This window comes from Eulemur rufifrons, chromosome 19 (genome assembly GCF_041146395.1).
Source record: "Eulemur rufifrons isolate Redbay chromosome 19, OSU_ERuf_1, whole genome shotgun sequence".
Classification (NCBI taxonomy): Eukaryota; Metazoa; Chordata; class Mammalia; order Primates; family Lemuridae; genus Eulemur; species Eulemur rufifrons.
Genome location: NC_091001.1, coordinates 79227020 through 79252011, shown reverse-complemented (window position 1 = coordinate 79252011; position 24992 = coordinate 79227020). Strand labels below are relative to the sequence as shown.

Sequence of the window (24992 nt, the reverse complement as noted above, 5' to 3'; positions counted from 1 at the left end):
TCCCCAGGCCCCATTCTTCAAGGCTTAGAGAGTACGGCTCTTCAGTGTAAAGTCTCAGTAGAGTACTATTAAAACATCTCCGAGGCCACAAGGGTACCTGCGGCCGCCACAGAGAGGAAGCACCTGGGGCGACACGGGGCGGAGCGCGGGCGCACACCTGGGGAGGTGGCTGCGCCCCAACGGCCGAGCTGGGGGAGGGGAGGGGGGGAGGGGAGGGGAGCCTACCCCGCCCCCCGCCCCCGGGCGGTGACTCATCGCGGAGCTCTGGCCCGCAGAGGTGAGCAGCCCCGAGTGGTGGCCGAGAGGCGGGGCTGCCAGGTCGGGCAGGTCTGTGCTCCGCCCTGCCGCGCACCCAGAGCGCGCCGTCCCCCGGAGAGCTCGCATCTTAAGCCGGGTACGGGAACCGCCGCGCCTCAGCCCTCCCGACGCCAACTCGCACGCCTCTGGCCTCGAGCCGCCCTGCCGGCCCGCGGCTCCCCGCGCCGCACTCCCTCCACGCGTCCTCCCGCGAGTCCCGGGGCCGCCCCACGCCCCTCTTCTCGGCGCGCGCGGCATGGCACCCCCCCAGGTCCTTGCGTTCGGGCTCCTGCTCGCGGCGGCGACGGTGACAGTGGTTGCGGCTCAGCAAGGTGAGGTGTGGACTTGGAGCGCAGTGGTGGAGTTGGGCTGGGCGGGGTGGCAGTCCTCGACGCCCGAGGTGGGGGTAGTGAGGAGGGGACCAGGAGGCTGTGCTTTCCCGCCTGGAGACCGTTGGCGCGGGCTGAGCCCCGGCTAGGCCCTCCGCGCGGAGGCGGCGGCGGGAAGGCGCCCGCTCACGCCGGCTGGAGGGAGCAGCCTCACTTTTCAGCTTTGTGCGCCTGTCTAGGGAAGTGGCCCGGGGCGGGGACAGGCGGGGAACGGAGTGGCCTGGTCTGGAGATCCCGCGGCCACAGAACCAAGGCCTCAAGCCAGGGCGTGCCCACCTCCTCTGGCTGGATGAACTTGGGGTTACAGACCAGCCGGGGCCGGTGGTGGAGTCTCTGCGACGGCGACCAGCCGTCCCTCCCCTACTCGGGTCGCCTGCGGTGGGCCCCGGATGTGGACCTCGGGCGGGGACAGGTGGCTGTGGGCAGGCGGCCAGGGCCGCTACGCACCTGCGCGCGGGAGACGGGCCTCCCGGGCCTTGACCGAAGGGCGTGTGGATGTTTTCCCTTTTCTAAGAATCATATGAGTAATGCTTTATAAGTTTATTGTAGGGAGGCAGAAATAACAATAACCGTAAAGAGTAAAGAACCTGTAATCCCACCACTTCGGGAGTCCCACAGTTAATAATTGTGTATTTTTTTTTTCTTTTAGACGTACTCTTAACATTACTTTAAACCTAAACATGTAGTTTTATATCTTGATCTTTTTCCTATTTTTCTCTTTTTTTTTTTTTTTTTTTTTTTTTTTTTTGAGACAGAGTCTCACTCTGTTGCCCAGGCTAGAGTGAGTGCCGTGGCGTCAGCCTAGCTCACAGCAACCTCAAACTCCTGAGCTCAAGCGATCCTCCTGTCTCAGCCTCCCGAGTAGCTGGGACTACAGGCATGCGCCACCATGCCCGGCTAATTTTTTCTATATATATTTTTTTTAGCTGTCCATATAATTTCTTTCTATTTTTAGTAGAGGTGGGGTCTCGCTCTTGCTCAGGCTGGTCTCGAACTCCTGAGCTCAAACGATCCGCCCACCTCGGCCTCCCAGAGTGCTAGGATTACAGGCGTGAGCCACCGCGCCCGGCCCTGATCTTTTTCCTATATAAGATCCAGGCTGGAGTGCAGTGGATCCTGGGCTCAAGCAATCCTCCTGCCTCAGCTCCGGGAGTAGCTAGGACAACAGGCGCACACCACCATGCCCAGCTACTTTTTTCTATTTTTAGTAGAGACGGGGTCTGGCACCCCTCACCTCAAGCCATCCTCCCGCCTTGGCCTCCCAGAGTGCTAGGATTACAGGAGTGAGCCACTGTGCCTGGCCTCCAGTTTTTCTTACTCTGGAATAAACAGCTTGGCTGCCATCTCTTGATTTATTTATAAGATGTTGCCTAGAAGTGAAGTGACAAGCTCTCTCTAAAGACTTTTATACTTTCACCAACTGGGTGGCCTAAATTCAACAACTACACTTTGAAAATAATGCAGTTTAATCAACTTGTGATTTTTCTAGCTTCAATCTGGGACTTAGTACTTCATATTAAATTACTTTGAAATGGTAATAGTTGCTATAGGCGTATGCTCAGAAAGTCTGTACCTGACTGGTCTGTTTTAAATTTCACATCCTTTGGGGATGAAAAATGTGTTTTATACAAGTACAGTATAGTGCTGCATAAGATTTTAACTCCTTGAGGACAGCTGCCATACTTTCTCCTTTTGTGACTCCAATATTGTGTTTAGTGCTGGACAGATTATAAGGGGTACATATCGATTATAACAGACACTGAGAAAAATTAAAGTCCACTTCGGGTACTTGGGATATGAAGGATCCATATAAAAATTCTTTGGTTTGTCATGCTAGTTTTTGTTTTCAATGATTGCGCTCTCTTAACTAGACAAATAAAAGGAATTAGATGGGCTTGCCAATTTGAAGTTAAAATCAACTTTAACTTCATTTGAGTTAAAGGATAAAAGTCAAGGATGAAGTCAAGGATAAAACTGTTAAACTGACATCAATACCCAGGATGGGTTGCTTAGTATCACTTTCAAAATTAGGTACCAGGATTTGATTTAGTTAGGAAACCCACATACAAGGATGCCCCCAAATTCAATTGAAAGTATAATTTTTCCAAGATATAAAGTGGTCTAGAGATTGAATATGTTCCTGTTAAACCCAAAAGCAAGTATCCCTTATTTAAGAAAATGAGGTGGGAGAGGGAGAGAAGGTAAGGATTCACACAGATCCTAGAATTGGAGTTGTTAATTTGTTTTTGGAAAAGAAGAAGTGACTTATAGGCAGGGATGTTTCTAGCAGGATAGGAGGAAGGAAAGAGCTGAGACTGGAAGTATCACAAAGGCAAAGCTGGATATGATGTTTGGACGGCTGAGTCCTTGTTTAAAAAAATTGAAACAGGAATGCATGCAGATTAGACTATATATGCAAAGTATTTAGCAAATGCCACTTAGGAAGCACTGAAATTGTAGCTTGAAAGTAAAACATTCAGGACCATCTTAAGGCTTTGTGTCTCTGTAAGTTGGATATTATTGTCAGAACATAATTCACCTGGGATATCACAGTTGCTAATTGAATCTACATTTTAAAGTGAATTTTTTTCATTTTCTAGAATGTATCTGTGAAAACTACAAGCTGTCCACAGACTGCTCTTTGAACGTACATGGCCAGTGCCAGTGTACTTCAATTGGTACACAAAATACTGTCATTTGCTCAAAACGTAAGTAAAATATCCTTATTACCTTTAAACTTTATTTTGACTTAATACTTCTTTAATTGACATGCCTCGAATTGGGAAGAGTTTTATTGGCTCAAATCTGTTTGCTGTTACTTTATCGAAATTATCTCACATCTGAAGCTTTTATTTTCAGAAAGAAAGTGTGGGAATATGAAAGTTTGAAATAATCTTTGGCCCTAGGAGTTTGGAGTTAAATTTAAAAACTTTTTCCCCTGTAAGTATGAAACCAGTTATTTTTCAGTTTGACATTAAGCTTTCTTTTCAGTGGCTTCCAAATGTTTGGTGATGAAGGCAGAAATGACTGGCTCAAAGTCTGGGAGAAGAGTGAAACCTGAAGGGGCTCTGCAGAACAATGACGGACTGTATGACCCCGACTGCGATGAGCAGGGGTTCTTTAAAGCCAAGCAGTGCAACGGGACTGCCACATGCTGGTGTGTGAACACTGCCGGGGTCAGAAGAACTGACAAGGACAGTGAAATAACCTGCTCCGAACGAGTGAGGACCTAGTGAGTGGAACTGCCTATGTTACTTGTTTTCATGTGTTTCAGATTCATTTCATTAAACTTATTTTTGAATATATAATATAATTTCATAGTTTAGAATTCAAAAGATAGGAAAGGATATAATGTATGTGAATAATTTAATCTATTTATATATTTGCTCATTTAATGTGTTTTGAAAGTGAGATATGCTTGTCTTAGGGATTATTTAGTCAAAAGGAACAGAAACCCACTAAAGCTACCTTAAGCAGAAAATACTTTATTGGAAGGGACTAGAAACTGGAAAGGTGTCAGGACCAAAACCAGTACTTTCTCCATTTCCATCTTCCACCATCAATTTTCTGTTTCTCAGTGCTTTTTTTTGTCTTTTCACTTGAACAGGGAACCAACATGGCCAGCTCAGCCTTGACTTCTGTTGTGGCCAGATAGCCAGAGAGTAGGGGGTCAGTATTAGAAAGGGTGTTCCCTCCTGGATGGGTTCTTTATGAAGGATGTATGAGCGGAGAAATTATGGGTATACCTACTGCCCACATCCTTTTTCTGCTAGCTCTACTGTAAATCCACTTGAGAATTTTAGTATTAGCTTATTAGGAAAGTAGTATAAAAGACTTGAGTTATAGTCAGTTGACACTGTTTTTTACTTTATAGCTGGATCATCATTGAACTAAAACACAAAGCAAGAGAAAAACCTTATGATGTTCAAAGTTTGCGGAAGTAAGTGCAATTAAATGCATCATATTATTCTTGCACAATTGGTGTTCAAATCTTCTATCCTACACCATTAGAAAAACCAAGTCTAAATGCTTTTTTATATTTCTGAAAAATAAAGTTATTTGAAATAGAATTGCAAGAATAATACAAAGATTCCTGTAGTACCGTTCACTTAGATTCACCAATTAACATTTTGCCATACTTTCTTTTTATATGTGTATGCGTGGATGCATATGTGTGTGTACTTTATCTATCTATGCATGTATAAACCACTTGAGAGCAAACTGTAAATGTCCTATCCCATTGCCCCTAAGTACTTTAGTGTATCTTTTCCTAAGATCAAAAGGCATTCTCTTAAATAAACTACTATACAATGATCAAATTCAGGAAATTTAATGTTATATTACATTGTGCCAGTTTTCCCAATGTTGTCCCTTGTAGTAAGTTTCTCGTCTTTGATCCAGGACCCAATCCAAGATCATGTATTGCATTTAGTTGTCATGACTCTTTAGTCTCTTTTAATATGGAACAGTTTCTTGGCTTTTCTTTGTCTTTCATGACATGAATTTTTGAAGAGCATGGGCAAGTTGTTTTATATTAAGTCCCTCAAATTTGGGTTTGTCTGACATTTCCTTTGTTTTTTTTTTTTTGTTTGTTTGTTTTGTTTGTTTTTGAGACAGTCTTGGTGTGTTGTCTAGAGAAGAGTGCAGTGGTGTCATAATAGCTCACTGCAACCTCAAACTCCTGAGGTGAAGTGATCCTCCTGCCTCAGCCTTCCAAGTATCTGGGACTACAGACACATGCCATAACGCCCAGCTAATTTTTCTATTTTTAGTTAAGATGAGGTCTCACTCTTGCTCAGGCTGGTCTCAAACTCCTGAGCTCAAGCAATCCTCCTGCCTTGGCCTCCCAGAGTGCTAGGATTACAGGCGTGAGCCACTGTGCCTGGCCTGACATTTCCTCTTAACTGAAAATAGGTTATACATTTTTGGTAGGAAAACTATTTAAGTGATCTTGTGTCCTTCACAGTACTTTGCATCAGAAGGTGCATGATGTCCGTTTATCTGTTTACTAGTAATGTTAACTTTGATTAAAGTGGTATCCACCAAGTTTTTCCATTGTAAAATTACCATTTTCCCCTTTGTAGTTAATAAATAATCTGTGGGCAGATACTTGGATACTGTGTAAATGTTCTTTTTCTAATTAAACTGACACTCAGCAGTTATATCAATGGACAATTCTAGCCTGAATCATTTATTATTATGACCATTGCAAAATGGCATAAAAATCTCAACTTTAGTTAATGACAGCTGTAGACCTTGGGCTATCTGCTTAGTTAAAAAATAGTGCTTCTTACTGTTGTGTGGTACAAACATTTTTTTAAACACAGATTTTTAATTATTTACAGTGCGCTTCAGCAGACACTCACAACTCGTTATCACCTGGATCCAAAATACATCACAAACATTCTGGTATGATTTTCTAATAAATGAGCTTTAGCAGAAAGTTGGTAGAACAACATGGTTTTGGTATAGAGGACAGCCAGTGATCTTAATAGTGGTTAAATGCATTTGAGTAACAGTTTTAAGTCCTGGGTACTTAATGCGTATTTCCTGTGGTGGTAGTTCTCCTTCCATAGCCTTTAGAAAACCCCATTTTACCCTTAAAAAAATGTAGTATGTCTTAGTATTCCTAAGACATGTGAATCTTCTTACCCTGAAGAACCTCTTTCTCTGATTGCTTTTGGCACATATGTACCTTAGGATATTACTCTAGTTCCCCATCTTCTTTGGTTTGAGGAACTAGTCCTTACCTAGTTAGCCCTTTCTTAACTCTTTCAACTTTGGTATGGAAGAAAAAAAAGATGAGTGACTAGTGTGATGGAACTCTTTAGAGGCAGTATGAATTTATTCTTATATTTTCTGGATTAAAATTAATGTCATTTTAGAAGGAATATATCTTTTTGCTCTCTAAAAACAACATGGTAAATGCATACTGCATTTTGGATTTCATTTCTTATTATTATTTTTTTTTTTTTTCTTTTTTATTCCGCCTCCTCCTCCCTGGATTTCATTTCTTTAGTATTTTAGTTTTACATTAATTCTATACTGAGTATTCTGATTATTGAATATTTTCATATGTTTTTGATTATATTAATACCAATTTGTATTTTTTAATTTTTCCCCCAGTATGAGAATAATGTTATCACTATTGATCTGATACAAAATTCTACTCAGAAAACTCGTAATGATGTGGACATAGCTGATGTGGCTTATTATTTTGAAAAAGATGTGAGTATAATCTTCCTTGTTTTATTCCTGTATTCAGAAATGTAATGTTCCTAGCACTCTGGGAGGCCGAGGTGGGAGGATTTCTTGAGGTCAGGAGTTTGAGACCAGCCTGAGCAAGAGTGAGATCCTGTCTCTACTAAAAATAGAAAGAAATTAGCCAAACAACTAAAAATAGAAAACATTAGCCGGGCATGGTGGTGCATTCCTGTAGTCCCAGCTACACGGGAGGCTGAGGCAGGAGGATTGCTTAAGCCCAGGAGTTTGAGGTTGCTGTGAGCTAGGCTGACGCCACGGCACTCTAGCCTGGGCAACAGAGTGAGACTCTGTCTCAAAAAAAAAGAAATATAATGTTGTCTATCATGCCCAATGGATTCAAGATCTTTCATCAGGCCAGGCGCAGTGGCACGTGCTTATAATCCTAGCACTCTGGGAGGCCAAGGTGGGAGGATCACTTGAGCTCAGGAGTTCGAGACCAGCCTGAGCAAGAGCAAGACCCCATCTCTACTAAAAATAGAAAAATTAGCCAGGCGTGATGGTGTGCACCTGTAGTCCCAGCTACTCAGGAGGCTGAGGCAGGAGGATCACTTGAACCCAGGAGTTTGAGGTTGCTGTGAGCTAGGCTAATGCCACTGCACACTAGTCAGAGCAATGGAGTGAGACTCTGTCTCAAAAAAAAAAAAAAAAAAAAATAGAAAAGATCTTTCTTCAACTTTTTCTGCACTAATGGACCAACCATGTCTCCAAGTGGTTCTTCTGCAGTTCATTTCATCCTCCCTGTCACTTACATGTGCCTATCTTATTTGTATATTTATGCCTCTTATCAAATTGTTCTGCCTAGAAAATCTTCACTTTCTTATAATTTTTTTTTTTTTTGTATTTCTGGGTTGGGTTTTTTTGTGGGTCTTTTTTGTTTGTTTTTTATTTCAAATACTGAAAAAGTCCCCTGGGCTCCGTGGGGCTCCCCATGCTCACGGCTCCTTTCCCCCACACTCACTCCCCTCTCCCCACATCAAATCTATTTCAAGGACAGCACTTTTTTTGTTTGTTTGTTTGTTTGTTTGTTTGTATTTTTGAGGCAGAGTCTCACTCTGTTGCCCAGACTACAGTGCCCTGGCGTCAGCCTCGCTCACAGCAACCTCAAACTCCTGGGCTCAAGCAATCCTACTGCCTCAGCCTCCTGAGTAGCTGGGACTACAGGCATGCGCCATCATGCCCAGCTAGTTTTTTCTATATGTTTTTAGTTGTCTGGTTAATTTCTTTCTATTTTTTAGTAGAGACGGGGTCTCGCTCTTTCTCAGGCTGGTCTTGAACTCCTGACCTCGAGCGATCCTCCTGCCTCGGCCTCCCAGAGTGCTAGGATTACAGGTGTGAGCCACCTCGCCTGGCCAAGGACAGCACTTTTTTAAATGAACAATTAACATTAGGTTCTCAGCTAGCTCTACAGAATCAGAGGAGCTGTTTGAATCTGTTGTATGTAGACTGAGTTTCTTTTGTCTGGCACGAGGTCTCCAGCCATATCCAAAGGCATTTACCCACAGAACTGAACTAGAACTGCTTACCTTTAGTCTACTCCACTTCCTCCCCCTCACACCTACCCTACAGCAGTCACATGGTCAAGGAGGAGGATAGTTAGCAATGTTTTTATCAACTCCAAGCTCTAATTCATATTCTCCCAAATCTCCCTCCCCACCCTCTCAACCCCACCCCCAGGATTTCATTGAGATTTCTCCCAACAGTTATTTGGAAAAAAGGTAAAATAAAAAAGGTTCAAGGTCTTGGTGCTCAGCCCAAGGGGTTCCATGCGCTGGGACACCAACGTGCAGGGGCTTCTTCCTCTCCAGCCGGTGCTGAGCCACCTCCTGACCCTTGGCTGCAAAAGCAGGGAGAGGCAGGAGCCAGCACAGGACCCAGGGGGGCAGCGTCTCAACTTGGCCACCCGCAAGCTTGCTGGTGATGAGCGAGGACTTTCTCTGGGCAGATCCTGTAGGGTAGGGATGTCATCAGCAGTCACCAGGGTCTTGTCTGGTCCTGTACTTGGCAGGTACTCATTCTTCATCTTGGCTTTGGCCATGTTGTAGTCTCCTGAGTCAAAGTATTTTTGCTGTTTCTCCTCGCTGGTCTCCTCCGCAGGGTTCTCTTTGTCTTGTTTCTGGGACATGGCGGACCGGGACTGTGGAGTGGAGTGTAGGACTCCACTCCACTGTAGGACTGGGGTGTAGAGGCCCCGGGAAGTCAGCCAGAGAAGGGAAGAGGGAGGGGAAACAAGAACAACCTGCGCTGCTGCTTCGGCTCGGCTCCTGTCACTAGGGTTGCTCAGTCAAAATGGCCTATAATTCTTACTTATTATCTCCTTAGTAGTTACTTAGTTTGTGCAAACATCCTCCACTGTTACGATTTACAAATATATTTTGTGCACGAGTCTGTGTACAAAAAAATACCATGTAACTGATGTGATTAAAATATTTTCCTTAAATATTTTAAAGAAATATTTATATTTTCAAGGATCATTTCTACAGTTGGTTACTAGAGAAGTTTCTCTGAATATGTAGAGCAAAATAATAAAAATTTTGTTAAACTTTAACATATCATAGTGAAGTATTTTCTGATAAAATATGAGACGAACTTCAAAATAGTCTGGGCCGGGGTTGGGGGCTAGAAATAAGAATAGATGAAGTAAGATTGTGCATGGGGGGATATTGTTGAGTGTGGGTGATAGGTTCATTGTATTACTCTTTCTGCTTTTGTGTGTGTTTGAAAGTTTCCTATAATAAACCGTTTTTTCAAAGTTTCAATGGAGCAGATTGTTATCACTATAACCATAAAGATTCTTGGCAGCAGTTTTTATGGCATACAATTGGTGTGTAATTATATGTAGCCATAGTTGGCTTTCTTAAACATTTTTAAATGCTTTTCTCCTTTTCAATATAGCTTAAAGGTGAATCCTTGTTCCATTCTAAGCAAATGGACTTGAGAGTAAATGGGGAACAACTGGAGCTGGATCCTGGTCAAACTTTAATTTACTATGTTGATGAAAAACCACCAGAATTTTCAATGCAAGGTCTAAAAGCTGGTGTTATTGCTGTCATTGTGGTTGTGACAATAGCAATTATTGCTGGAGTTGTTGTGCTGGTGAGTACAGAACAAGTCAAATTTCATTGAAGGGTGTATTCTTTGAAGAAAAGGTTAATGATATGAAAAAGTTACATCCAGGTTCTAAACATTTTAATGAAAGAAAATCTTCATTTTTTATAATTCTCTGTAGTGAATTATTCTATTGCATTCCTGGTCCCTTTTTACAAAACATCCATTTTATGAATCACAAATGGATACCAACCCAAAAAAGGTTGCAGCTGAGCACTTCACAGGCCAGCTATGTTGCCAACAAGCAGCAAATGTCCTTCAGTTCTAACTGCAAACAGGTCAACACGCCTGCTGGGATTAATTCAAAACATCTGAACTCCCAAACCACTCAATAAGATGGAACAACAGAGCACAAAATTAAAGTTAGCATAGAAAAGAGTTAAAACTGATAAATATGAAGCAACAATTCTAAGTAAAGATTAGCAAATTGAATTCATCAATGTTTCCACAGAAGAATGTATCATCTGAAGAAGCAGGGTTTATTTTAGGAATGTAAGGATAATTCAGCATTAGGAAATCTTAACAACACAAAAGAATTCAGAAAGAGATTTGAGGGTATGTGGGAACTTACATTTTCAGTTCAGTGGAATTACCATACTTGTTTATGCATCTGGAAGAAAACAAAAGTGGAATTCCTATCTCATCCTACCAGGGCTGGCCATATTACCCGACTGCATGTGAATGGCATGTCGAGAACACAGCAGTGTGAAAAGAGTTGGGCAGTGCGCCTCTGTTCAACACAAATTCCAGATGGATTGTAGTTTAAAATGTAAAAAAATAAAACAAGTCTCAAGGAAAATTACGAAATGTTTGTATGGCCTTGTGACAAGGGAATTCATGGAAGGCAAGAGATCCGTGAAGAAAAAGACATATGTATTTGACTTCATTAAAATTAAACATCTTTTTTTTTCTTCTTTTTTCTTTTTTTTTTTTTAGGCAGAGTCTCGCTTTGTTGCCCAGGCTAGAGTGAGTGCCGTGGCGTCAGCCTAGCTCACAGCAACCTCAAACTCCTGGGCTGAAGTGATCCTACTGCCTCAGCCTCCCATGTAGCTGGGACTACAGGCATGTGCCACCATGCCCGGCTAATTTTTTCTATATATATTTTAGTTGGCCAGATAATTTCTTTCTATTTTTTGTAGAGACAGGGTCTCGCTCTTGCTCATACGGGTCTTAAAGTCCTGACCTTGAGCAATCCTCCCGCCTCGGCCTCCCAGAGTGCTAGGATTACAGGCGTGAGCCACCACGCCTGGCCTAAATTTAAACATTTTATATGACAAAGATACTAGAAAGTAAAAAATATCAATGATAGACTGGGGAAAAATATTCATGATGTCTAAAGCAAAAATGGATATTATCTATAATATACAAAGAATTCTTACAAATTGATGAGGAAACCTAAAGTAAGAATTACAACAGGTATAGATAGATGATTTATAAAAGAGGAATTTCAGATGGCAAATAAACATGAAAGATTAATCTTAGAAATCTAATTGTCCTGTAGAAATGAAAGCACAAGTACAAAAAAAGCACATTCATGATTATGCAGTTTTGCTTGTGAGGGTGAATCTGGGAAAAAACCTGAGTATGTATCAGTGGGAGAGTACACTGTGATATATCTATGATATGATAATGCAAATGAGTTCAATCTATATCTTTGGTTTTGGAATAGTTCCTATGATGTTGATACAGGCTCTGTAAAGAGAGAAATGATATTACATGATCCCACTTTTAGACCATCAAACTTATATGCATGTGTTTATGTATGTTTCTATTAGTATGGAAGAAGATGTAGAAGAATGCACACCAAACTTAAATTTCATTAAAGATTATTCATTGTTTTAGTTCATTGTTTCTTTTTTTTTTTTTTTTTTTTGAGACAGAGTCTCACTTTGTTGCCCGGGCTAGAGTGAGTGCCGTGGCGTCAGCCTAGCTCACAGCAACCTCAAACTGCTGGGCTCAAGCGATCCTACTGCCTCAGCCTCCCAAGTAGCTGGGACTACAGGCACGCGCCACCATGCCTGGCTAATTTTTTCTATATATATTTTAGTTGTCCATGTAATTTCTTTCTATTTTTAGTAGAGACGGGGTCTCGCTCTTGCTCAGGCTGGTCTTGAACTCCTGACCTTGAGTGATCCACCTGCCTCGGCCTCCCAGAGTGCTAGGATTACAGGCGTGAGCCACCGCGCCTGGCCTCATTGTTTCTTAAATTAAAATTTTACTAAATGTTTATGGATTTTTAAATTAAGTATGTTTAGGAATTGTGTCCATTAAAAGCATATATGTTGACTGGGTTTGGTGGCTCATGCCTGTAATCCCAGCACTCTGAGAGACTGAGGCAGTAGGACTGCTTCAGCCCACGAGTTTGAGGTTGCAGTGAGGTACGATGACGCCACTGCACTCTACCCAGGGCAACAGAGTGAGACTCTGTCTCAAAAGAAAAATAGCATATATGTCAATTTTGACCAACTTTTTTGAGTATCAGTCCTAAAAATAGTAATCATTTTTCTTCCATTTAGGTTATTTCCAGAAAGAAGAGAATGGCAAAGTATCAGAAGGCTGAGGTAAATGGATTACTTAATTAATAAAAAGGCTTTGTTGAATCTCTTACTCCTAATAATCACCGTACTTTCCTAGACTCTGATGGAACTCAATTATGCTGGAGTCTGTTTGTACCGTGGGGTCTTAAGGACAGTCTTAGAATGCACTCTTACCTAAACTTTCTTGCATGAGTTCCATGGCAGACCACCTAATATTGAATTCTGCTTCACAGAAGAGTATAACGGAAAACGTATGATTTTTATTTTACAATGTGTTAACATTTAGTGGAAAATTTTAGAGCTGTGGTCTCCAACCCCCAGGCCTCAGACTGGTACTGGTCCGTGGTATGTTAGGGACTGGGCCACAGAGCCCTCCCCTCTGTAGTCCATGGAAAAATTGTCTTCCATGAAACTGGTCCCTGGTGCCGAAAAGGTTGGGGACCACTGTTTTAGAGGCATACTCCAGTGAGTTCACATTAGGGAAACTCAGTGTTACTAATGATCTGATATATTGTCTCTATGCCAGTGAAATAATAATTTTAAATGAACTTAATTTGTCATAATAAATCTGTTGCATACTAACTAGTCACCTATACTAGTGTGAAATCAAAGTGTCAGATTTTTAGTGTGCTTAGTCTCTTGGAATTAGATTGGAACACACTTGTCCTTGAACCCTATCAATAACATTTTTTGTATACTCACCAATTTTTGTATATCTGTGTGTATTTATATGTACCACTTACTAGTATTTTAGCAAATAACAAAAATAGAAATGTAAAAGAATATTGAAAAAATCTAATAGAACCAGAAAATTCTAGCATTTTCTTCCCAATCCATAGTAACCATCTGGTTTACCTGGTTTGGTGACCATAGGTTTAGGGGACTGTCTCTGAATTGAATTGTAACAGACAAGCAGAATGACAATGTAGTGTTGTGGTTAAGAGCAATAGACCTGGATTTGACCACTTATTAGCTGGACAAGTTATATAACTTCTTTAAGCCTTTATATTTCCTCATCTATAAAATGAAGATAATAGTACAGACCTGTTGCAAAGATTAAATGTAATCTGTGTAAAGTAAGATTGACATTAATCTACATAAAGTGTTGGTCCCATGCTTGGCATAGCAAAATGTTTGTCAACAGTAATAGGAGTAATTATCACTGTTTTCTCAGTTCTGCCTATAATTATGTGATCTGGGATACTTATTTTTGAACTTCAATTTCCTCACCTATAAAATGAAAGATTGGTAATAGAAAATGAACTGATTCTTCCTAGCTATAAAAATAGTATAAATTTAATAAAAATCTTATCTATTTTTGAAGATCTAGCATACTTGCTACTTTCCGTAGTCATTTTGGCCATCTTATCTCTAAATAGCAGCTTGGACACATTCAGTTTGTGTTTCCTTGTAATATAGATGTCTTTTTTTTTTTATTTAAATAAGTCTTATAAATGTGGATCATCTTGCTTTCCTCTCCAAATGTTTGTTTTTTTTTTTAACTGTTTCCAGAATAAACAAAAAATTGGAAAATTACTTAAAATTTTTTTCCTGTGCCTTTTCTCTCTGTTTCAGATAAAGGAGATGGGAGAGATGCATCGAGAACTTAATTCATAACTGTCATTTGAAGATTACAAGAAGGGAAATTAGCAAACAGACTCAGATTACAAATGTGTGAACATGGGACAAAGGGAAGATCTTGGAGGATTACTGTTTTGTTAGTTAACATCATATATTTGCAATAGTGAAGTCTGTACTCAGAATATAAGCAGCATAAAATTGACTTTACCAATCTTAAAATTTGACCACAAGTGTCTTATATATGCAGATGTAATAGAAAACCCAGAACTTGGACTCCATAGTTAAAATTATTTATGCATAACATTGAAGAGTATGCATTAGATATGCTTCCACAGTAGAGTTTAAATGACTACTGTCTCATTTGTGATTGAAAGCTGCCTTTCTATTTGAGTCTTGTACATATAAACTTTTTTTATGAACTTTGAAATAAAACATTTAAAACTGAATTTTATAACTTTGAATCATATTGAGTGAAATTTCAGATTTCATGGCATACACATAATAGGTTAAAATGCTTTGAATGCCAACTATAAATGAGAGTTTTCCATGAGTACTTATAAACATGTATATTTGATATAAAATGTAGGCCGGGTACAGTGGCTCCTGCCTGTAGTCCAAGCAACTGGGGAGGCTAAGGCAGGAGGATTGCTTGAGCCCAGGAGTTTGAGGCTGCAGTGAACTATGATCATGCCACTGCACTCCAGCATGGGTAACAGAGGGAAACCCGGTCTCTAAAATATATATATTTTATATATACATAACATAACATATACATACACATAACATATATATATGGTATATAATCTATAATATGGAACTTCTGTACAGAAAAATCAATTTTATTCTGTGTGAATCTAAGATTCTGTTTTAGACAAAAATTGGCATTTTGATACAACACTTATACCTTGAAGCAGAGTTAATTACTGAGGAGTGTTAGAAACCATGAAGTCTGTGGTTGCTTTAGTTAAAACTGTTTAATACAGCATTTTTAGTGTCTTACATAATGAACAATTATGATACAAATACATTTTATTTTTAGTTACCTAGAAAAGTTACTACGGGGCAGGTACAGTGGCTCATACCTATAATCCTGACACTGGGAAGCTGAGATGGGAGAATCACTTTAGACCAGGAGTTTGAGACTAGCCTGAGCAACACAGCCAGACACCCATCTCTATAAAAAACTTAAAAATTAGCCAGCTTTGGTGACACATGCCTGTAGCCCCAGCTACTTGGGAGGCTGAGGCAGGAGGATTGCTTGAGTCCAGGAGTTGGAGGCTGCAGTGAGCTATGAACACACCACTGCACTCTAGCTTGGTGACTGTGAGACCCCATCTCCAAAAAAAAGTTACCATGAAGTTGAAATATCCTGAAATATTTTGCTTTTAGTAAGTCCTTGACAGGACTTAGTAAAACTATGAAAAGGATAACAGTAAAGAAAATATGAAAGCTAGATTTAAGCATTTATTAAATACCTGTGATTTGTATTCCTTCTGTGCTGGGCAGAATTCTGTGATGGCCCCCAAGATTTACCGCTGATGTACATCCCCTATATAAGTCACTTGCCCTCCACCCCTTGAGTGTGGCAGGACCTGTGAACGTGATGGGCCATTTTAATCTGTAACAAGATAAAAGTTACATTATATGGCACAGGTGAAGGGATTTTGCAGATATAATTAAGATCCCTAATCAGTTATTTTGAATTAAAAGGGCGATTAGTCTGGGTGGGCCTAACCTAATCAGGTGAACCTTTTAAGAGCGTCTAAAAGAGATAAGAAGCAGAAATAGAGGTGCTCTCCCGTTAGCTTTGGAGAAAACTGCCATGTTGTGGGGAGGGCCATGTGTCAGGGAGCAGCAGGTAGACTCTAAGAACTGAGGGCCTCAGTTCCACAACCACAGGAACTGAATTTTGCCAGTAACTAGTGAGCGTGGAAAAGGCCCCTGAGCCCCTGATGAGACGGTAGCCCGGGCCAACACCTTCACTGCAGTCTTGAGACCCTGGACAAAAGACCCAGTTAGCCTATGCCTAGACTTCTGACTCATGGAAACTGACATAATAGATGTTTTAAGATGCTAAATTTGTGGCAATTTATTATGTAATGATAGAAATTAATACAGCTAGAAAAAGTAAGAAGAACTATAAAGACTATAGGAAAAGTAGACATAAGAAGCAGCCGCTTACCCCTAGGGCTGAGACAGCAACTGAAGAAGAGACCCTCTCCATTCCCCCCAGCCCCTATACTGGGCTGAGATCCAGACCTTGTGGGAGAAGAAACTGGGACTCATTGAATAGCAGAGAGGTTGCTGTGGTGCCGCAGTGGCAGAACTTTTTGAAAATTTGAGTTGTGGAACTTGCTGGAAATCTCTCTAGGGTAGGAATCATCAAACTTATGATCATCAGGCTGGCCTGCTACCTGTTTTTATACAGTCCAGGGGTCAGTGATGGTTTTTGCATTTTTAAATGGTTGAAAAAATCAAGAGTATTTTATATATGAAAATTATATGAAATGTACATTTCAGTGTCCATAAAGTTTTATTGGAGCACAGCTACAATCATTCATTTATGTATTGGGTGTGGCTGTTTTGCACTACAACAGCAGAGTTGAGTACAGTTGACCCTTGAACCATGAGGGGTTTGGGGCACCCACCCCTGCACAGCTGAAAATCCACATATAACTTTTTTTTTTTTGAGACAGAGTCTCGCTTTGTTGCCCGGGCTAGAGTGCCGTGGCGTCAGCCTGGCTCACAGTAACCTCAAACTCCTGGGCTCAAGCAATCCTCTGCCTCAGCCTCCCGAGTAGCTGGGACTACAGGCATGCGCCACCATGCCCGGCTCATTTTATCTATATATTTTTAGTTGGCCAGATAATTTCTTTCTATTTTTAGTAGAGACAGGGTCTCGCTCTTGCTCAGGCTGGTCTCGAACTCCTGAGCTCAAACGATCCACCCAATTCAGCCTCCCAAGTGCTAGGATTACAGGCGTTAGCCACCACGCCCGGCCTCACATATAATTTTTGATTCCCCAAGAACCTAACAACTAATAGCCTAGCGTTCACCTAAGCCTTACTGATAATAAACAGTTGATTAACATATTTTATATGTTATATGTGTATTCTTACGATAAAGAAAACTAGAGAAAAGAAAATGTTATTGAGAAAATCATAAGGAAGAGAAAATATATTACCATTCGTTAAGTAGAAGTGGATCATCACAAAGGTCTTCATCCTCATCATCTTCACATTGAGTAGGCTGAGGAGAAGGAGGAAGATGAACAGTTGCTCTTGCTGTCTCAGGGGTGGCAAAGGTGGAAGAGGTGGAGGAGGTGGAAGGGGAGGCAGGAGAGGTAAGCACACTTGGGTGTAACTTTTATTGAAAAAAAATCTGTGTATAAATAGACCCATGCAATTCAAACTCGTGTTGTTCAAGGGTTGACTATAGTTTTAACAGACCCAGTGGCCCACAAAGTCTAAAATATTTACTCTCTGATCCTTAATTTACTGAGCCCCGCTCTTGGGTGCTGGGGGAAAGCTATTCATAGGCAGGTGTCTCAGCAGACACCAAAGGCACTCTGTGAAATTGCCCATGGGTGGGGGGCTGGGCAGGCACTCAGGGAAGCTTCTGGCAGGTGCAGCAGTGCGCTGGAGAAGCCACCCATGCTGCAAGAGCCTGGTGATGGAGAAGACTGGGTGCTGCAAGGAGCCTGCCAAGCCAGCACACAAGAGCTAGGAAACAATCCTTCTTCTTGCAGTGCCTCTCAGCGCCCTCTGCTGACCAAGCTTCAGATCCATTTTCACAGAGAAGCAAAAACGGTGAACTTGAAACTAAGGCATAAGTCAACTGGCACACTCGTCAATCTGTTGCCTCCTAGTCTCTGTCCTATCACTTCTGAAGCTACTATTGCTAAGGTCAACACTGACCCTATTGCTGATGACTCTGTTCCCTCAGTGTTGAATCATTTGGTCTCCCTGAAGTCTATCACCATGATGACTTCCCCGTTCCCTACCCCTGTATGTTGCCTATACATTCTCTTCTTTGGCTTCACTGGTATTAGTGTCTTCTAATTGTTTTCCTCTTCTACTGACTCTGCAATAGTGATGTACCCAGGATTTGTCTTTACTTCTATTTTTCCTCCCTTTTTCTTCCTGGAGGGTTTCATCCATTACCTTGCCTTTGTTACCATCTGTGAACCTAGATGATAACAGAAGCACCATCTCCATCTCTGTTCTTCATCTTGAGTTTTGTACTAAACTGTCTGTTTCATGCAACTAGCCTTTAATGATCTCTTCATCTTCCTCCACAAACCTATTTCATCTCATGTATTCTCAGAGTCAGTTAATAGCATCTCCAGGAACCAAGTCCCAAATTCCTCTCTCTCTCACTTCTGCCATTATTTTAATTGCCAGTTCCTGTGATTCTCCCCCAGAAATAAATGCTCCTCTAATCTGCTTTCTCTTACACACTTCCCTTGGTCTCTTTGCCACCAATCTATTCCCACTCCAGCCCAAACCCCACATTGCTCTCAGAATTATTTGCCTAAAGTTGATCATAACACTTTTTTAAATTTCAAAATATTAAGGGGGTACAAATGTTTTTGTAACATGGATAGCTTTTATAATGCTTAAGTCAGGGCTATCAGTGTGCCCATCACCCCAGTAGTGTTCCTTGTACTGATAGGTAGGTTTTTACCTCTCTCCCCTCCTCCCTTCTTGATTTTCAATGACCTTTATATCTTTTTGTGCCCATGTGTGCCGACAGATTAGTCCCATATCATCAGAGAGTACGTGAGGTGTTTGTTATAATGGTCTGGATAATGGTCTCCAGTTCCATTCAAATTACTGCAAAAGACATTATTTCATTCCTTTTTATGGCTGAGTAGTACTCCATGGTATATATGAACCACATTTTCTTTATCTACTTGTGAATTAACGGGCACCTAGGTTTGTTCCACATCTTTGCAACTCTGAATTGTGCTGTGATAAACATTTGAGTGCAGATGTCTTTTGATAAAATGATTTATTTTCCTTTGGGTAGATACCCAACAGTGGGATTGCGAGATTGCTGGATCAAATGATAGGTCTACATTTATTTTTTTGAGGAATCTCCATACTGTTTTCCACAGAGGTTGTACTAATTTGCAGTCCCAATAAGAATGTATAAACGTTCTTACCTCGCTGCATCCATGCTAGCATCTATTGTTTGCTGACTTTTTAATAATGCCCATTCTGATAAGGGTAAGGTGATATCTCATTGTAGTTTTAATTTATAGTTTTAATTTCCCTGATGATTGATTAGTGATGTTGAGCATTTTTTTCCATAAGGTTTTGGCCATTGTCTATCTTCCTTTTTTGAGGGGGGGGGGGCACAATCTTCTGGTAAGGATGGGAAAACCTGCTAGACAAATTCTAAAAGAGATGTAACACTCATTTATCTATCTTCGTTTGAAAAATTTTTCATGTCGTTTGCCCACTTTTTGATGGGGTTATTTTTTTCTTGCTGATTTGTTTGAGTTATTTGTAGATTGATCAGAACACTTTTATACGACATAAAAGCTACCCCTTTCCTCCGCCAGAGGGGCATATAAGGTCTTTCACAGTCTGGCCCTGTAGTGAGCACTTTTTCTCCTTCTGACTGCCCAGAATCCTATCTCCTTAATCTAGGGAAAATTCTCTGTGTGTGTGGTGTTGATGACAGCCAGTTTTCCGCCTCCCTCTTCGGAAGTTTAAGAGCAGAGATCCTCCCTTTGCTCTGAGTATCCAGGACACAGGCACCCCCACCTATGACTTGGAATCTTGTGATGAAAGGAAGAACAGTTGAGAAAACACTCATGGCAGTGGTGTTATGAGAGCAATGGCAGTTGGAGGAGCATTGCAAGGTTGGCATCTCAGCCCGTGGGGTCCTGTGCATCCAGCTGTGGTCGCTCTACTTGGCCTCCTTTGGCTTCTCCTTCCTCTCCACTCCCATTGCCAATAACATGCCCCAGAACTTCATCCCACACCTGGATTAATGTAATTCCTGATTTCCCTGATACCAAATTCTCCCTATTCTCAATCGTTTCTCGATGTCATTCCCAGAATAACTAAAATCTAGTCACAATCTACGTTATTTCCCACTAATACTCCCAATATATCAAATTTTGCTGCATTCAAGATTTTCCTTTCCACTCCAAATGTTCCTGTTCCTCTGTCCTTTCACACGTTTGCTTGAGTTCTATCATGTCTTTGCTTATGTTCTTTCTTACGCGTGGGAAACCCGCTACTTAGCCAAGGCCCAGTGGAAGATCTACTTCTTTCACAAATCTTAACACTGCAACCTTAGCTCTTTCTACTTTCAATACTCAAAGTATACATAATTTCATAATTCTTCCCATCATCTTAAAACATGTTACCCTTCCCTTACTAAAAATTCCAACTGACCCTGTCCTCCTAACAAGCTACCATTCCTGTTGCCATCTCTCTTTTTCTTTCTTATCAAACTTTTAAAAGGGAACTAGCATATTCTGCTTTCAGAATGAACTCTTTAACCCGTAGAGCTTCTGTTCCCTATGTCAACTAATCAAAGAGCTTTCTCAAAAACCAAGGACTTCTCCAGATTCTTTGTCCATTTTTAAATTGGGTTCTTTATTATTGAGACATAAGAGTTCTTTGTTTATTCTGGATACAGTCACTTACCAGATATAAGGTTTGCTACACGCTAGGATAGTGATAATAAAGAAGAGAGACAATAACAAGTGTTGGTGAAACTGTGAAGTTGGAACCCTCATGCACTGCTGGTGGGAATGTAAAATGTTGCAGTCATTTTGGAAAATGGTTTGGCATAGCATGTAAATCATATGGGTTGTAGCTGTGGTCTCCAACCCCCAGGATGAGGACCAGTACTGGTCTGTGGCCTCTTAGGAACTGAGCCGCAAAACAGGAGGTGGTTACAGTGGCTCACGCCTGTAATCCTAGCACTCTGGGAGGCCAAGGCAGGAGGATCGCCCGAGGTCAGGAGTTCCAGACCAGCCTGAGCAAGAGTGAGACCCCGTCTCTACTAAATATATAGAAAGAAATTAACCAGACAACTAAAAATATATATAGAAAAATTAGCCGGGCATGGTGGCGTATGCATATAGTCCCAGCTACTTGGGAGGCTGAGGCAGTAGGATTGCTTGAGCCCAAGAGTTTGAGGTTGCTGTGAGCTAGGCTGACACCATGGCACTCTAGCCTAGGCAACAGAGTGAGACTCTGTCTCAAAACAAACAAACAAAAAAATTTCTTAGCTGGAGATGGTGGCATGTACCTTAGTCCCAGCTACTCGGGAGGCAGAGCTGGAAGGATCACTTCAGCCCATGAATTCGAGGCCAGCCTGGGTGACAGTGAGACCCCACCGTTTTTTTTAAATTCAGGTTTGAAACACATTTTCTTTCTCAGTACACAGTCTTGCTCTAGATTCTGTATACACACAGATGGTTACATGTACAGAATCTGAAGAAAGACTGAATTCTATCACTTACTAGCTCTGTGATCTTGAGCAAGTTACTTCACATCTCCAAGTTTTCATTTTTTTCATTGTAAAATAAAAATCATAATAGTACCTAACACCTAGAGTTGAGAGGATTAAAACAGTGAGCACATGTAAAAATTTAAAAAACACCTGACAATCAGTAATTGCTGATGAATGTTAACCAATATTATTAACTATAAATAAACATATACACACTCATTCCTGTCCTTTCCAGATGTTTAGTAAGAGAGACAGGTAAACAGATATATCTCTAAAACAATTCGGCAAGTATCATAACAGAGATATGAATGAAGTGGGACCTCAGCCAATAATGCAACTGATTACACCTGGGGAGACTGGGCAGGCTTTTCTGAGATCTTCGAACTGAGGACTGAAGGATGTCCAGGAATTTGCAACACAAAGGTCAGGGAAGGGCCATTCCAGAGCAGAGGGTCAAGTTTGTGTTGAAGTCACATACGGGAAGGTAAGTTCATTGTTCCAGATCTTAGCATAGAGGAGAGAGGAGAGAGTGTTGCCAAACCGCAGGAGATATTGCTGAAAAGGTAGTCTGCAATTAGACGATCCAAACTTTCTCCACTGCTCAAAGGCATTTGAATTTTAACCTGTAGATCAGTGATTTCTAAATTCAGCTGATTGTCAGGAATACCCAGGGAGCTTTCAAAAAAGATTCCAGGCTCAACCTCCAGAAATTATGACCCGTTATATGTGGGTGAGGCCAATGAATATGTTTGAAACCCCCAGGGTGATCCTGCTGCTGAATTAGGTTTGGGGGCCACTTCCGTGGGGGAAAGGTGAGTCAAACAGCATTGTGCAATACCTTTAATTTTGCAGGATGCATCCTGAGCTCCTTCAAGTCTTTGCTCAACATTTAAAAAAATTTCAATACTCCCTGATCTATGTATTTTTTTTTTTTACCTACTTCTAATGCATCATTTCGTTTACTTAACTGAATCCTTTCATTAGACTATAAACAGAACAAAAGCAATGATTTTTCTCTTTACTGGTGATCCTAAGAGCCAAGAAGAGTCATATAGCCATAGCAGGCCATATAAATACATTTTTGAATGAATGAATTAAATCAACGAGTGGACGAAACGAGAATTTGGCTAGCAGGGAGCAGGAAGGAGGCTATGGAGAAAAAACCTGTAATCTTGTGGTATTTGCTCAAAAAAGAAAAGGGAGGTACTGTTGAGGAGAAGGGATCGCGCTAAATATGCGCGTCTGCGGGCCGGCGCACAACCTAGGAGCAAGCATGCGCAGTGCACAGAGTCCCCAGCGTGCGCGGGAAGCTGGGCCGCGTCTGTTTATGATTGGCTGCCGCGGCGGACTCCCACCCACCGACAGGCAGCGCTGGATGCTGATTGGGTGTATCCGTAGAGGCCGGACGCCGTCTGCGGGGCGAGGGAGGGGAGGCGCGAAACAGCTTAGTGGGTGCGGGGTCGCGCGGCTCCTTCAGCCAGGCGGAGGAACGAGGTTCTGAAATGGCGGTGCAGCCGAAGGAGACGCTGCAGCTGGAGAGCGCGGCCGAGGCCGGCTTCGTGCGCTTCTTCCAGGGCATGCCGGAGAAGCCGACCACCACGGTGCGCCTCTTCGACCGGGGCGACTTCTACACCACGCACGGCGAGGACGCGCTGCTGGCCGCTCGGGAGGTGTTCAAGACCCAGGGTGTGGTCAAGCACATGGGGCCGGCAGGTGAGGGCGGGCACGCGCGGGCTTGGGAGGGTTTCGGGGTCTGGGGCGGCTGTGGCGCGGCTCCAGTCTCCCCCTAGAGAAGTGGGCGGCGGGCCGCCTTTCCGGCGTGGGGGTGGGGACGTTGGTGGTGCGGGGTGGGGAATTCTGCTTCCCCCACCCTGCTTGGCCCAGGAGGGACGGAAAATCCGTGCCTCCTCAGGTGCCGCACTTATAACTAACACTCACGAAGTGTTTACGCCGTGCCTGGCGTTTTAATATATTTTCTTGTTTCATTTTCCTGCAGTTGCGTAGGTCTCGCTTTGGCCTGTAGCTCTCACTACAAACACTGCCAAAATCTTTTATTACAAACAGCAGCCAGGAGTGAGATTTAGAATAGAGGGGGTTCGGGAGCGTCTGTCATATCACCCACATAATTTTGTCTACACGACAGCTTTATACCGCCGGTTCAGTTTAGGTCCTGTAATGGACCACTATTGAGCGGCAGTAAGGGAAAGTGGTCAGGACCATGGACTCTAGAGCCGAGCTGCCTGGATTCAAGTCCCTGCTCCTCCAGTTATTATCGTGTGACCTTTGGGCTAGTCATGGAAGCTGTCTGTCCTTCAGTTCAGCATTCAGTGTCCTCCATCACCCCCTGCATCCTCCAGCACCATCTCTCCCTGGAAAGCTACGGACTTCTCACCCTGTGCGGACTAGATGTTCTGGATAGTTCATGTTGACCCCTTTTCTCCCTGGCTTCTTTGCTTTTTCTTTCAGTTAGGATAATGGGAAGAGCATTCTGGGGGAGTAAGGAGTTGTGGGTTCTCATCCTGACGCTGCCACGTGCAAATGCGATGTTAACCGACGAGATGTTTCATTCATTAGATAGAAATTTATCGTCAGGGTTATGGACACTAGATGAAAAGGCAGCATCTCCACTTTTGTAGAGCTCACTCTGTTGGGGAGCAAGGCAGATATGATTACAGTTCAATTTGGAGATTTATGGAGGTGAGCTCCACAAGAAGTTGGTCTAGATGCTTAGAGGCAGGATCACCCAAGGCTGGAAACCTCATAAGAGGCATGGGATACTAAATTCCACTTGGAGTCATGGATAGTTTGCTGTGGGAGAGTGCCTGAAAGGAGGTAGATTCGTATTGCTGCTGCAGAAAATGAGAATGAGGAGACTGGTCCAGGTGGGTGGGGTCAGAGGACAAAAGGCTTTTTATGTTTTGCTCAGATTTTTTTTTTTTTTTTTTGAAGCAGTTTCTCGCTCTGTCGCCCTGGCTAGAGTAAGTGCTGTGGCGTCAGCCTAGCTCACAGCAACCTCAAACTCCTGGGCTCAAGCAATCCTCCTGCCTCAGCCTCCCGAGTAGCTGGGACTACAGGCATGGGCCACCATGCCCAGCTAGTTTTTTCTATATATATATTTTTAGTTGGGATCCTCTCGCCTCTGCCTCCCAGAGTGCTAGGATTACAGACGTGAGCCACCGTGCCCGGCCTGCTCAGATGTTGAAATTATATACTGTAAGTAGTGACAAGTCTGAAGACTTTTAAGTAAACGTTGAGTGGTGTGTTGGATTGTTTTGGCTATAGCGTGGAGGATGGGTTATAAAGGGGCAAGAGTTGAGGTATAGCACCAGTTAAGACT

At 42.3% G+C, this 24992-nt stretch overlaps 2 protein-coding genes and 2 pseudogenes across 5 annotated transcripts in view; 2 read left to right on the top strand and 2 right to left on the bottom strand.

Annotated features, from left to right (window-relative positions):
* The first annotated feature begins 376 nt into the window (after nt 1-376).
* On the top strand, nt 377-14573 carry EPCAM (epithelial cell adhesion molecule). Its single transcript, XM_069494527.1, has 9 exons — nt 377-629; nt 3287-3394; nt 3678-3918; nt 4561-4626; nt 6032-6095; nt 6813-6914; nt 9843-10043; nt 12572-12616; nt 14168-14573. Exons 1-9 carry the CDS (start codon nt 554-556, stop codon nt 14207-14209), a joined length of 945 nt encoding a protein of 314 aa, XP_069350628.1. The 5' UTR covers nt 377-553; the 3' UTR covers nt 14210-14573.
* On the bottom strand, nt 8651-9072 carry LOC138400070 (alpha-endosulfine pseudogene; annotated as a pseudogene).
* Nucleotides 14574-19528: 4955 nt separating the features above from the next.
* Nucleotides 19529-19595, bottom strand: LOC138400427 (U7 small nuclear RNA; annotated as a pseudogene).
* Nucleotides 19596-23096: 3501 nt separating this feature from the next.
* MSH2 (mutS homolog 2) overlaps nt 23097-24992 on the top strand; it is a 62075-nt gene continuing 60179 nt past the window's right edge. For all 4 annotated transcript variants that reach the window (XM_069495091.1, XM_069495090.1, XM_069495093.1 and 1 more), the window contains exon 1: nt 23097-23368. In XM_069495091.1, the coding sequence (XP_069351192.1) occupies nt 23158-23368 (211 nt within the window). In that variant the 5' untranslated portion in view covers nt 23097-23157. The remainder of the gene's footprint in view (nt 23369-24992) is intronic.

Excerpts from the sequence above, each read along its gene's own strand:
- EPCAM (XM_069494527.1), top strand. The coding sequence starts at position 554 with ATGGCACCCCCCCAGGTCCTTGCGTTCGGGCTCCTGCTCGCGGCGGCG. Across the intron at positions 3,919-4,560 it reads TCCGAACGAGTGAGGACCTA|CTGGATCATCATTGAACTAA; the intron begins GTGAGTGGAACT and ends TTTACTTTATAG. Across the intron at positions 10,044-12,571 it reads TTGCTGGAGTTGTTGTGCTG|GTTATTTCCAGAAAGAAGAG; the intron begins GTGAGTACAGAA and ends TCTTCCATTTAG.